This window comes from Myotis lucifugus, unplaced genomic scaffold (genome assembly GCF_000147115.1).
Source record: "Myotis lucifugus unplaced genomic scaffold, Myoluc2.0 scaffold_53, whole genome shotgun sequence".
Taxonomy (NCBI): Eukaryota; Metazoa; Chordata; class Mammalia; order Chiroptera; family Vespertilionidae; genus Myotis; species Myotis lucifugus.
In genome coordinates, this window is record NW_005871101.1 from 2,098,773 (window position 1) to 2,112,857 (window position 14,085).

Below are 14,085 nucleotides of genomic sequence, written 5' to 3' on the forward strand. Positions count from 1 at the left end.
CTTCCGGGTTCAGCCACTCCCAAAGAACAAATGTAGACCTAACCTCTTACTGAATAGTCACTGCAATAAGTATAGTCTGTAAACCAGCCAGGGGAGAGGAGGTGTGAAGGACTGGACATGAAAGAGCCTTTTCTAGATCCATATGGAATGCGGGTTCTGCTCCTCTGAAACCTAAGGAAGTGATTTAGCCTTTCCCAGCCTCTGTGTCTTCTGTAAAATGAAGACAAATGAATGACCTATAGACTCTGAATATCTGTGATTCTATGAGCACTTCACACCCATAAATATCAATCTACCTGGCACCCCAATACCTGCTGAAGGTAGGGGATGACCTGTCAAAGTAGATGTCAAACCAGTGCTTGAATGAGGTGATGGGTGGCAGAGAAGTTAGGGGCAATGGGAAAAGAAAAAACGGCTCTGAGTTCAGGAGGGACATAAATAAGGTCAGAGATGGTGATCAGAGAGTATGATATAATAGATACCAAATGGGAGTAGGAGGCAAGATTTGGCACCTGCCTGGATATCTAGGAAAAAAAGATAGCAAAAAAGCAAAATTAAGTGAGAGGATGAGGGTATCTGCTAATTCCACTTAGTCTCCTGAAATTTATTCTCAGGTCTTAGGCATGCTTCCACCAGAGGCGTTCTCCAAGAAGCGGCATACTGGCCCTTTTAGAAGAGGTCTTAATTTAGCGCCTCATGCTACGTAAGGATAATGACTACCCCCCATGGCCACTCCCACCCCCAGACAAGAAAGGAAAAATCCCTGCTCAGAAAAATAAAGTCACTATTTGAAAAGTAATAGCTACATCTGCAAATGATTAACTCAAGGATTTATTACCAATTAGGACTATAAATCTCTGCTTACTTTGGCTGCTGAAAAGTTGATTTCATGGGGAATTGTGGGGGGGGGGGGGCGCGGTGATTTGAGACAAGGAAGAAGAAATCCAAGCTTAAATAGACACACTTCAAATTCAAAAGGGAGCAGGGTTTTCTCAAGCACCAGAGCGGAAAGCAGGCTTGACCTTGCTATTCTAAGCAAAGAGCCCAGCAGATGCCTCCAGGGTTAGCAAAGCCAAAGGGACTAGTGCCACTTAGAAGAGGGTGTGGGGGGCCTGGAAGGGGGTTGCATAACCGAGAGCCCCCCCGCCCCAATGGGCAGGCCATAATATGGCCAGAGTCAGCGGTGGAGTTCTATGTTCCTCATCTCAGGGGTTCTCAGACTTGGTGGACCATTGGAATCACCTGTGGAGCTTTAAAAACCATACCTATGCTTGGGTCACACTGCAGCTCAATTAAATCAGGTATCAGTGGGGCTCAGATATCAGAGCGGTTCAAAAACCTCCCAGGTGACCCTCAGGTGCAGCCTCGGTTGAAAACTACTGCTGAACTGGTATCATTCCCACAGCAACCCCATATGATAGGTACAATGCTCTCATGGTTTACAGAAGATAAAACTGAGACACCAAGAGGCTACGTAATTACACAGTGAATAGTGGTGGAGGCAGGATTTGAACCCACAGCTCACACTCTTGATCATCATGCCCTATGGCAGTGATGGTGAACCTTTTGAGCTCGGCGTGTCAGCATTTTGAAAAACCCTAACTTAACTCTGGTGCCGTGTCACATATAGAAATTTTTTGATATTTGCAATCATAGTAAAACAAAGACTTATATTTTTGATATTTATTTTATATATTTAAATGCCATTTAACAAAGAAAAATCAACCAAAATAATGAGTTCGCGTGTCATAGGTTCGCCTCACTGCCCTATGGCCTCCCATGGCTATAGTTCTCCGTTTTCGAGATAGAAAATGGGGCTCTCAAATTATTTTTAGATATTGTATCAAATAATTCTAATAGAAATGAAACATGGGCCCATATTAATGCTACAAATTGATTAGAGAGATAAGTTTCTTTCCTTTGCTTGGAGTGACATCAAAACAAGGAATTGCACTGGATATGTCATGCTTATTAGGAATCCTCCTTCATTCATTCCACAGATATTAAGTGCCAGTTTTCTGCAGAGTCTATAAAATAGAACCTCGCTGTGCAGATAATCAATCGCACAATAGCTGTTCTAAGGGCCATCTCAGTGGCATGCACTAGGCGCTCTGGGAGGCCACAGAAGGGAGTGGGCAGCTCGGGGTGGCAGTAACGTATTGTGCTGTCAGTGAGTGAAATATGCCAAGGGAAAGCATGGGGTGACATACGCATGTTGCTAAGTGGCGAAATAGAAGATGGAGGCCTGGGATAATAAAATGTCAGAATGTTGGGAATGCACTGTTTCTAATCCATAAATATTTAACCCAAGGTTAAAAAATGCAGATTCCTGGCTGGCACCTACACGAATGTTGTGAGCTGATTGTCAACAGGGGAGGTGGGGGCTGGGGTGACCTAGAGAACCCACATCTTGTGTACGGAGTCAGCTAGTTCTTACCTCCAGCCCTAAGTAGCCATACAGGAATATGGGTGCAGTGTTGTCAGACTTTTTTAGGGGAAGCTGTAAATATGGGTTGCCTAATGTCCAGTCTCCCAATTTGTAATGGCCTTTCATTCTAGTCTCTTCCAAAGTCAGTGTAGACCAAAGAAAACACACCGACCACCAGCCCTGCTTGCACCTTGGAGAGGGATCTTCCCACTCCTCCCATGGATCCCAAAGCAGCTGCCTGGGCCTTTCATTCACCTGTGCCTTTCCCTCCTGCAGGAATGCTCATTTATTTTGGGTACGGCATCTGGAACAGCACCCTGGAAATCAGCGCCCGCGAGGAGGCCCTGCACCAAAGCACGTACCAGAGCTACGACGTGGACGACCCTTTCTCCGTGGAGGAGGGTTTCTCCTATGCCACCGAGGGCGAGAGCCAGGAGAACTGGGGCGGGCCGTCCGAAGACAAAGGCTTCTATTACCAACAGATGTCAGATGCCACGGCCAGCCCCCGGACAAGTAGCAAAGCGAAGAGCAAAAGCAAACACAAACAGAACTCGGAGGCCCTGATTGCGAACGATGAGTTAGATTACTCGCCAGAGTAGGAGTAAACAACACAAGAAATCCATAGAAATGGTGGTGATGTATTTTCAGTAACTTAACCTGTGGGCTAGAAGGTGAAAACGTTTTTGCCTCTCATTTCACAAGTCCAGCCTTCCCCAAAGTCAGTCCCCAGTCATAGCCTGTCATTTACTACTTTTGCTCTTCAGGATAGTTCTGTTGAAGAGACTGGTCCCCTTATAGAAAAAAATATTTTTTAAAAAGCTACAAGAAATTCTAACTTAGATGCAACCATCAGAGCTGATGGCAGCAAATGTTTCCCAGGCCTTTGCTCTGCTGGTTGAATCGTTTTTGCTTCTTATGGAGACCCCAAGAAGCAAGGAGAAAACTTCTTGGACCACACTGAGGCTGCAGCTCCTTGTGGAGATGTGCCAAAGCCGGTGGGAGTGGGCACAAGGCAGCATTTCTACCACCTGAGACCACAAGGGCAAAGCTCTGTGCTCAGCATACGGGCTGAGGGCGGCTCCCCCAGGCCTGGGTGGGCAGGTGGCATTGGCACTTCCTCAGCAAGCAGCATTTTGTCCTGAAATCTCACAAAAACAAATTCATGGAAAAGATACATGCTTCTTGTTATTCACCAACGTTCTCACGGTCTCCAAAATATAACTTTAGGATCCCCCAAAGGTCAGGGACTCTGAAACCATTTCCCCAAAGGATTCAGATTCGCCACAAAGCAGTCGTGCAGACCCAGTAATGGGGTGAGGAGCACCATCAAAGCTCTACGTAAATGCCCACAAAACATTAAATAACGTCTCTTGCAGCGAAGGCCAGGGGGTGCGGGCAGAAATTAACTCCCTGTCAAGCCTTCTCTTATAGCCGATTCTAAGCTCCTGCTGATAGAATGGAAGGGGGCAAAGGTGGAGCATGATTTCATGGCACTAATATGCCTTGAAGAAGGAGGCTGTTTGTTTTATAATCAGATAAAAATCTTTACAAGGAGAAGTGACCCAGCCACTGAGATCACATTGCAAATTCTACTTCAGATTTCTAAAATTATAAATTCTGTCGTGTGTTGGTTGTGTTTTTTTTTAAAGATATGCCACCATTTGATTGGTGGGTGCTGCTCTGAAAACAAAAATGTTGAAGCACGGCTTCTTAGGTAATTGCATTCCATGAGATCACATTTCACTTCTGAGCCTTATTCTTCTGGGGTAGCTCACTTTTAGACGTGTGTTTTTCTCCCTGTTATTTCCCAGAGCGATTTCACTGAAGCCCAGAGAAATAGCTACCTGGTGAGTCTAAATCTGGGCCTTAGGAGGTGCTCTGGAAGGAATTACTTTGAAACAAGCTGGAGGAGACAACCTGCAACAGGAAAAGGCTCATGGTCTATTTACTGCTCTTGGGTTGCAGGGATTCCAACACTGCATGGAGATATGTGCACATGTATGTGAAGGCACGGGGCTTGGGTTAAGCTAAAATCTCTGTGAGAATTTCTGAAAATGGGGCAAAATAGCAAATTCCTTATTCTCTCTCTCCTGGATCTAGTGTTAAGCCAAAAGTTTTCCAGAACACATCAACAAATGTTTAAATCTATTCTTTTTTACAGGTTGAGGTTAGTGCCATCTTGGCACACTGTAGGATTATGGACAGGAAGCAGAAGTCCGTTTTTCACTCAACGAATCCTGATTGAGACTGTACCATGTGATAAGTGATAGGAATGCAGAAAAGAGTGACATGTGCCCTTGGAGGCTCTCAGCCCAGGGAAAGAGCAGCACTGCAGCCTGATAGTTGTAAATAAAATAGCTGAACATCACAAGTCCCCATGGCTGATGCACTGGGCTTTAACATAGCATTTTTAAAAGGTCAATTGAAACTATAGTTTTTTGTGTGGATTTTTTTTGTTTCTTTTTTTTATTGTCTAAAGTTTTACATATGTCTCCTTTTTCCCCAATTGACCCCCCAACCTTAGCCATTCCCACCCCAGGGAAGCCCCCACCGCCCCATTCTGTATCCATTGGTTATGCTAATACGCATGCATACAAGTCCTTTGGTTGCTCTCTAACCCCCCTTCCCCTACCATTTGTCTCTAGATAGATCTATTCTTGTTTGAAACTATAGTTTTAATATGCTTTTAAATAGATTGCATATCATACCCATAGCCAACATGTCATTTAAATTCAAATAACTACTATTTTCTAGACCTTCTTTTTCATTCTTTTATATTAATTGTTTATAGCTCAAGTTTTCTGAGGCCATTTGTCATTTAACTGTAATGCTTAGCAATGCTGTTGTTGTTTGTTTGTTTTTCTCCCCTAACCTCAACCATAAAGATACAGTACCTGGTCTGTGAAATAGATCCTTGGGCATTATTTGTAATCTAATCATCAGCAATTTTGTGAAAATGAAGTTTTGAACTGGTTTTAGAATTCAACGAATCTGCCTAGTTTAAATAAAATCTGGTTAAGCTTGGGATATATCCAGGTAGGTAGTGTGGGGCTGTATTCATTATTATAAATGTTCAAAGAGAAACATGAATGCAAAATAACCAAATCTTAATGTGGGTGAAAGAGCTTCCTTTTACTAGAGAGGTTTTAGGTATTAAAGTCATAATAGTCTGGTGGCCGCTGTATGCAATTTCTGGAGCATGAGGAGAGAGAACACAAGCTTTGGAAATACCATTGGCATTGATTTCATGAAGATCCTATGAACTACTTCATTTCAGAAGTCACTTCTCCCAAGTAGTATCTCTTTTAAGCTTTGATCTCTTTATTTCTCTAAAACTTTTAAACTTTTTAGTCATCTTCCTAGCAAACTTGGTTTTTTAAAATTAGTCAATATGATAGAAAAATGTTCTTATAAGGTAAATAGACCTATGTTCCCCACCTCTCCTGAAACAGTCCCAGATTTCACAATGCAGTTTTCGAATATCATCAATCATTAGGATGATTTTACTAGTGTTTCCTGACAATTTTCTTAAGACCACATTTGTGAAACCACATTAAAAGTAAGATCACCTTATAAATAATTACCATAGAAATTTAGCCCCCTTGAAAGGAGTTCAAGGAGGACCTACATTTTATTAAATTCTTCTCTGCAGCAAGAGCTCTTCCAGTGAGGTTACATCATGTGGATTGGTGGTTTGGAGCCAATTATTTGATTTTTTTAAGTTGTTGTTGATTTATTGGTACTCTGCTTCATTTTAAAAGGAATCGAGGTGGCTATTAAGTTACATATAATACCCCAAATAATTAAGTAGGGAGCTGTGGGCAAACAAAAAGGATAAAACAAAGCTAGAAGTGTGGTAAGTACTCAAATGCAGAAACTTGATATGCAATGCTAATTGCCAATGAGGGGCAACTTGAAAAATAATGCGATTGTTGGTAATGACAGGAAGTACAAATAAGAATAAATCTTCCTCTATAAGGGCAGATTGTAATAATCTAAGCATAGGTTAGTAAAACCCACAGATAAGTTTCAGGCCTGGATTTTACCAGGTACCTGTGCCTGGCACATAGTGGATGTTCCATAAATATCTGAATGAATGGATGAATGGATGGATGGATGGATGGATGTGTGATGAATGAAAGGAAAATAAAATATAATTTATTCAACAGGTTTTTATGGAGTGCTTATTATGTGCTATGGCATACAAAATAGGGGAAATAAGATATATAAATAAAGAACAATCATAAAAATGACAGGTAAGATGAGGAAGTTATAATGTTCAGTGAGGGTTCAAATATGGAAAAGACCTCCTTCCATTGAAAAGATCATAGAGAATGCAGCCCTTGGGTTGAGCCTTGTGGAATGGACAGAATTTTACAGGTAGAAATGGGGGAGAGGCTTGCTGAGTGGAAGATCAGCATGAGTAAGGTGTAGAATGTGGCTGATAGCTGTCTCCTGACTAATAATTTGTATTGTGCCTCCTTCAAGGAAAAGCAAGAAGCTAGTTTGGCAGGAGCTTATGAATTATGCATGATTTATGTATGTAACAGTAAGAAATTTGAGAAGGCAGGTTAGGGCTCACCCACAGATAAACGTGCAAGTGGAACTGAGCTGGCTGGCTCTCCTTGGGTGGGGAGGCACTGGGGAAATGATGAAAGTATGAATCAGGGAACATTGGACTTTAAGAAGCTGGGGCAGTGACTTCCTCTGCCTATGCAAGGAGCTAGCAAGTCACATAGACACTCCAAGTTGATTTACCATATTAAACAGAACAAATATCCATACTGAAGGCAATATATGGTTCTTCCTTTGATCATTAACCTAACATTTAATGTATGGACAGATAAGACAAAGTAATATGCAGCCACTTTAAAATTCTCAACAATAGAATTTAAACAACCAAACCTGGTAAGTTTTTATTTCTATCTGAGCTACACAGTAAAACCTCAGCTCAAGACTTTACTTAGCTTGAGCACAAGGAGTTTGAGAATCAGCCTAAAAGAGTAGATGAAATTGCTGTTGCCTTTCCCAGCAGGTTTTACCAGGTCCAGAGATATCAGTGGAAGCCCACTGAGGGTCAACCACATGTTCCTCAGATTAGAATGTCTTGGTGGGTGGGGATGTCAGAAATCAGGAAATGTGTTTGAAGCTAGAGATGGGGTCAGCTTACCAAGTCCAGGCAGCAGTTAATGTTCCACTCTTGGATTTAAGCCTTCAGGTTAGTGAGCAATCCACAGATGGCCTTCATTTCTCACGCTGGGGCAGAGGGAGGTGCAAATGAAACACATAATCCAAAGCTGGCCAACTGGGGCCAGCACTCCATTGTCATGCCATTTGGAACAAGACTAGTCAAGGAAGGCGTTTCTATCCAAAACTTTTACTAAGCCTAAGTTACTCTTGTGTGCAAGTACCTCCCTGATGCTGAAGACCTGTTTGTCTACAGGGGGCTTCTGAAGGTCCCAAGAGAGAAAGGTGCCTCCTGGTCAGCAGTGAAGTCCGGCCCTGAGACAGCCAATATTTGTAATTAAACAGTGCGCAAGTGCAGAAACAGCATCCCAGACACCGGCCCCACCACAAGCAGGAACCAGGATGCTGTTTCACCTGGAGTTTACTTCATGTTTTTCCGTTGGAATGGTGATGGGTAGCACAAAGCCTCTTTCATGTACATAACTGTTATTCCTGTGTCTACTTGTATTTTCTCTAAGACTTTACAGGAGAGGCTGTTGTGATCGCTTTTCCTCCTTAAGAGCAACTTCCTGTCTGAAATGCTTTCCTCTTCTTGTTGAGCTTAAGTCGTACATGCATCACTCTGAAACACCTAAGCTGTTGCCTTTTGCCAAAATTACTTCTCCAAGAAAAAGACATTCTTTTTTTAGGATTTAAAACCCAAAAGGGATTAGTGGATGTTTTGAAGTCTTTCAAAAACGAACCTATGTCCTGCACTATCGACTAAAATAGTGTTAGAAATCATTACACAGTATTCTACATGCATGGGATTGCAACATTCATATAGAGCTTTCACAAAGACAGCTTTGGGCTAGAAGTCTTCTGAAAGCAGGTAGCTCTAATTTCTTACTCTTTAAGAACATTCAAGTGCATTTAGGTACAAAAAGAAAAGAAAATGGCTTTGTATTCAAACTAGGAAATGGAGGCAGTGTGGATTTTTTCATGAGGGACTCTCTCTGTGCTTTTTTTTTTTTCTATTATGTGTTCCTGACATTGACTTGGTGACATTGGCTCAAAGGAATTGTGGGTGATGTAAATTTCTCAGGAAGTGCAGAGTAGGGAGGATTGTGTTCAGTCCAATATTGGAATGAGGGACGGCTCCTTACCCATCTCCTCCTGACTGGTCTGGCAGTTGTGATGCACTTGTCTCACTCACACTCCCAAAGGCAAGAGTCTATACAGGAAATCATAAATCCCCACTTTCCAAAACAAACACACTGTTAATGCTATGGCGGCACATAAATACCTCAACTGCCTGGGCTAACAGAAGGGGCTGCAGGTTTTGAAGAGAGCCTGTGTTGTTCTCATCCCACAAAGTTACACCGTCTGACAACAGGACTCGACCTTCTAGCTTTTTCTCACTGTGGAAAAGAAAGGTTACTGTTTAATTCATACCCAAAGTTATAAGTACAGCCTGTAAATTTTACTAACTTGTTTCATTTTTGTTTGGTCCTTGAGAAGTACAACTTGCTTTTTGCAGCTGGTAATTTCTGGTGTTGTTCTTTGGTATATCTTTGATATATATATACATGTATATATATACATATATATACATATATATACACATATATATGTATATATATCATTGCTGTATTTGTTAAAGTTTGTTCGTTTTGTGGTTTTTAATTCCCATTGGTGCACTGTACAATGGGGTGTTGTAGTGTATCATGAAGAAAGAAATAATATGCAGATATGTTATGGAGTATATTTTATTTTGAAATTGACTGTGGTGTTGACAATATATTGATATGTCAAGATACTAAGGGAAAATTCTAAATTTACCAAAATGTGTATATTTTAATAAATGCATAAAGCTTTATTGTGTGCCTTTAAGTTTAAAAATGGGTTTATAAAAAAAAGTGAGAAACAAAGTGTCTTACTATAAAATATCCACAGTAATGTAAAGCTTTTACCCAGGAAACTACCAAAAGAAAAAAAGAAAAGAAAAAGAAGCTTTCCCATATTTTGTTAACCTTAACCAGTTCCAGAAGTCTGGTATATTCTTTCCATTCTAAAATGGAGATGAATAAGTGAATCTTGCCTTAAATGTTTCAATCAATTGTCCATTGTAGAAAAGCCAGATAAATGAGCTCTATTTTATTTTATTGGTTTGAAACTAATTGCATTATTGTGGAAAATTTGTTTTCAGAATAAAAATATTTTAAAAACTACCGACTATTAAAAATATTTTAAAAGCTAACCGACTATTAAAATTTAAATTTGAAGAAAGTCAGTGCCAACCTACATTTTAAAATTCCCTTTACTTCCACGAGGAGAACATGAGATGATTCAGTCTCCCTCTTACCAGTTCCTTCAAACATGGCGCAGGGCTCTATCTGGACCCGGCTCACTGCGCTGCCTCCTGAGTTACCCCACTCTCAGTGCTCACTCCCATCACAGCCACACACACCCTCCAGCCTCAGCCCCACAGAGCATTCAGTTCCATTGGCCCCATCCAATTTAAGGACAAATTGGAAAAACAGTACCTGCCTCCAATCCCAAACCCAATTGTAATAGCTTAGTGGTGGGTTAATCTATTTTGTTTTTGATAGTACAGGTAGTGACACCTGGGGAAAAGGAGAGTGGTTAGCAGGGTCGCATATTTTCTACACTGCATGCGATGCAAGCAACTCACGTGTCTTTATTTTCTGCAAACTCAGGATCTCCCTTGCAGAAGTTCACCTGCCTGGGTGGCAGTGGAAACAAACGTTAAATGTATTCATTTACGGAATCTCAGGTGTCTTCCTGTTTAATCTCTTAGATGATTGGGTCTCTTTGGGATAAAGGCTCAGTCTTTGGATTTCCTCCCCTTCCCCTTGCTTTTCCTCCAAAATGAATTCTGGGAACAGAGCCTGTATGATCTCCTAAGTTGGGGGTGCAGATGAGTTGAGGGTGCTTTGAACACTTAATGGATGCTGCTACAGAATGGCTCCCTGGACTGCTCCCTGGACAGGTGACCACTGAAGAAAGACTAGGCCTTCTAGCCAAATGGGTTTCATAATGACATTCATTTCCAAAATCCACAGGTCTGGCATTCAGTCCACAGTGGTCTAGCACACCAGTGCTTCTATCCTTTCCAGCTGAGTGGCCCACTAACGCATCCAATATTTTTAGGCTTTCTCATGCCAAACGTGAAGTTTCTTCCTGTTTGTATGGACTCCAGGCCTTTGCTGGTCCACTGAGCCCACAGCTCTTCCACTTTAGAACCCACTGCATCCTCCTGAGACCTGGGGAACCACAAACACTACCTCAGCCTCAAGAACCCAGTCGCTTCCTTCCCTAATGATACACTATTGTTTCTGGGCTCTGGTTATTGAAGCTTATAACCTGTGGGATGCTTCAGCTTGCTCACAGGAACGACTGTTAACTTCTTAGAAGTTTCGTGAGTCCGTTGCTAAACACAACCATCATTAAATAAACTTTCAATTAATTATATTGAAAGCAAAGGTAGTAATTAACTATTTTACTACATTTGACTGCTCTCAAGGTTATTTACAACTATTATACCTGTCTGGGGAAAATTCTATAAAATGGCACACGATTGCACATGTTTGCCCAACTCCATGTTCAATGAGTTTGCTTTGGGAGCTTGAAATCAACCATGTTGGGAGAATTTACACCATGCAAATTGGCAAATGTTTCAAAATCAGGGTTGTTGTTGTTTTTTTGTTTTTCCAGAGAGCTGTGTTACACATTTAGCAGCACACTGCTTATATCCTTTCCAGCTAAGTAGACCACTAACCCATCCAGTGTTTTCGAGCTTTCTGACCCCCACCCATAGACAGGGAGAACCGGGACAAGTATTTTCCCCTCTCCATCTTACCTCTATTTCTCTTCCTCCCTCCCTATCCAGAGGGCCAGCAGGGGCTGGCTTTCCACGCCTCTGTCACCTGACAAGGATTCTCCTACATATTATTCTCCTTCCCAGGAACAATAAGCCTCATAACTCAGTCTTACGGGTGGAAGGGTTGCCCATTGGCCTATTACATATAATATCCAAGAAGAATCACAGGACAACCTGAAAGTAGGTATTACCAATATTTTTTAAAAAATTGAATATTTCAAAATACAACCTCATTACATGGGCCTTAAAATTAAAAGGTAGTTTAATAACAAGGGTTGACAAGGGTGCAGAGTCTAATCCTTGTGCACTATTAGTGGGAATATAAAATGATACAGCTGCTGTGGAAAACAGTATAGCAATTCTTCAAAAAAAATAGAATTACCATATGATCCAGCAATTCCTCCTTTGGGTATATATCCAAAAGAATTGAAAGCAGGGTCTTGAAGCTATATGTTCATAACAGCATTATGCACAATGGCTAAAATATGGATGCAACCCAGGTCTCCATCAATGGGTGAATAGATAAGAAAATGTGGTATATACATACAGTGGAATATTGTTCAGCCTTAAAAAGGAAGGAAATTCTGACACATGTCACATCATGGATGAATTTTGAGGGCACTACGCTAAGTGAAATAAGCCAGTCACAGAAAAACAAAACAATATAACTCCAATTTTGGAATACCTAGAGTAGTCAAAATCACAGATACAGTTAGAAGAATGGTGGCTTCCAGGGACTGGAAGAGGAGAGAGTGGGGAGTCACTGTTTAATGAGTATAGAGTTTCGGATGTGCAAGATGAAGAGTTTAGAAGAGGATGGTGGTGATCATTGCACATCAAGATGAATGCACTTAATATCACTGAACTGAACACCTAAAAATAGTTAAGATAGCAGGTTTTATGTTATGTATATCTTACCGAAGTTTTTTAAATTGTAAAATCAATTAAGAGGTTGTTCAGAGTATTACAGCTGCTTTGGAACCCTCTTCTCCTTAGGTTGTAACTCAAAACCATTTTAAAAATTAAATACCTCATTAGAAATTTAAAGGATCTTCATATCGCAAACATTACATTGACAGCTCTGTCACATTTTATGCTCAGCTATCAGCAGTTCACTGACTGGCAATGGGACTCCTTTCTGTGTCAAGTTCCTTCCTCTCCTGTACCCCTGTCTGAGGAGAGGTTTCTTCCATTCTCACACTGGCCTTGATCAAATCAAGAAAAATTCCAAGCTACTGGGGCTCAGAGAGAAAATCACACTCTCCATTTCTATGAACTAGAAATCTGAATTCTCCAAACTTTTATTACTTACATGTGTAAGCCTAATACTTACCCATCAGAGCCATTTAGAGTGTTTTCAGGAAGGGATGAGCCCTCCGTAAGTCAATTAACTGGATGAGATAAGTATTGTGGCAGGCTTCCCTTCAGAAAAGGGAAATACAAAATGACTTATGACGCTAATTAACTTCAAACATAGGAACAGGAATACAATTTGGAACAGAATCCAAAGAGGAAATAGTCCATCCAAATTCAGTTCTGGTGGCTGGAAGACTGATTGGATTTCCTTCCTAGCAGAGACACTCCTCACAAGGTACAGTGTAGAGGCGAAGGGGGGTTCCTAGCAATGGGATTTCCCTGTTCTATGAAGCTCTATGTCCAAAGTAGCCCCTTTAATGTACTGGAAATAAGTTCTAGGTGTGGATACAATATCCTCAATTTTCTCACCAGCCTTGTCAATCTTGTACAAGAATGTGGATAGTGGCCTAACCAACCGTGGTGGGAAGGACACGTGAAGATGTGCTGTGGGCCTGGGAGGCCAGTGGAGGGAGTCACCTCTACCCTATCTTCTCCTTGATGCCCAAAATGCCTCCATTGGAAACACAGTCTGGCATTCCTCAATAGGAAAGATCTTTAGATGCTCTCAGAGTTAACTCCCCCTGAAGAAGGAACACAGTGTCATAACTCATCCACATTGAGATCTGAATGGCTGATAGCAGTTTCTTCTTGGAACACACATTTTTCACAAGTCCTGAGAAAAGATTATGGTAAAAGGTTTATACCAAAGACTATATCTGTAATTGCAGAAAGAAAATACCCTAAAAATTGAAATCAACCTAATATTCCAAACTAGAGGTTTAAATAAAGTATAGGGTAACATCCATTCAAAACTGTCTTTAAAAAATGTTTTGTGACATGAGGTCATCATTTTGTTAAACTTTTAAAGTAGGATGCAAATATTTTATATAGTATGTCTTTAGTTTTGAAAATATCCTATATAATAAAGAGGTAATATGCAAATTGACCATCACTCCAACACACAAGATGACCACCCCCATGTGGTCAAAGATGGCCACCACAGATGGCCAGGAGGACAGTTGTCGGGGGGACCCAGGCCTGCAGGGGAGGACAGTTGGGGGGGGGGACCCAGGCCTGCAGGGAGTGCAGTTGGGAGGGACAAGGCCTGCAGAGGAGGACAGTTAGGGGCAACCAGGCCTGCAGGGGAGGGCAGTTGGGGGAGACCAGGCCTGCAGGGGAGGGCAGTTAGGGGTGACCAGGCCAGCAGGGGAGGGCAGTTGGGGGGGAACAG

At 41.5% G+C, this 14,085-nt stretch overlaps 1 protein-coding gene across 1 annotated transcript in view; it reads left to right on the forward strand.

Annotated features, from left to right (window-relative positions):
- The window catches only part of SLC7A14 (solute carrier family 7 member 14), a 51,552-nt gene extending 48,525 nt beyond the window's left edge, over positions 1-3,027 (forward strand). Inside the window, 1 exon segment of the mRNA XM_023753915.1 lies at positions 2,705-3,027. Within this exon segment, the coding sequence (XP_023609683.1) occupies positions 2,705-3,027 (323 nt within the window).
- Positions 3,028-14,085: the final 11,058 nt, after the last annotated feature.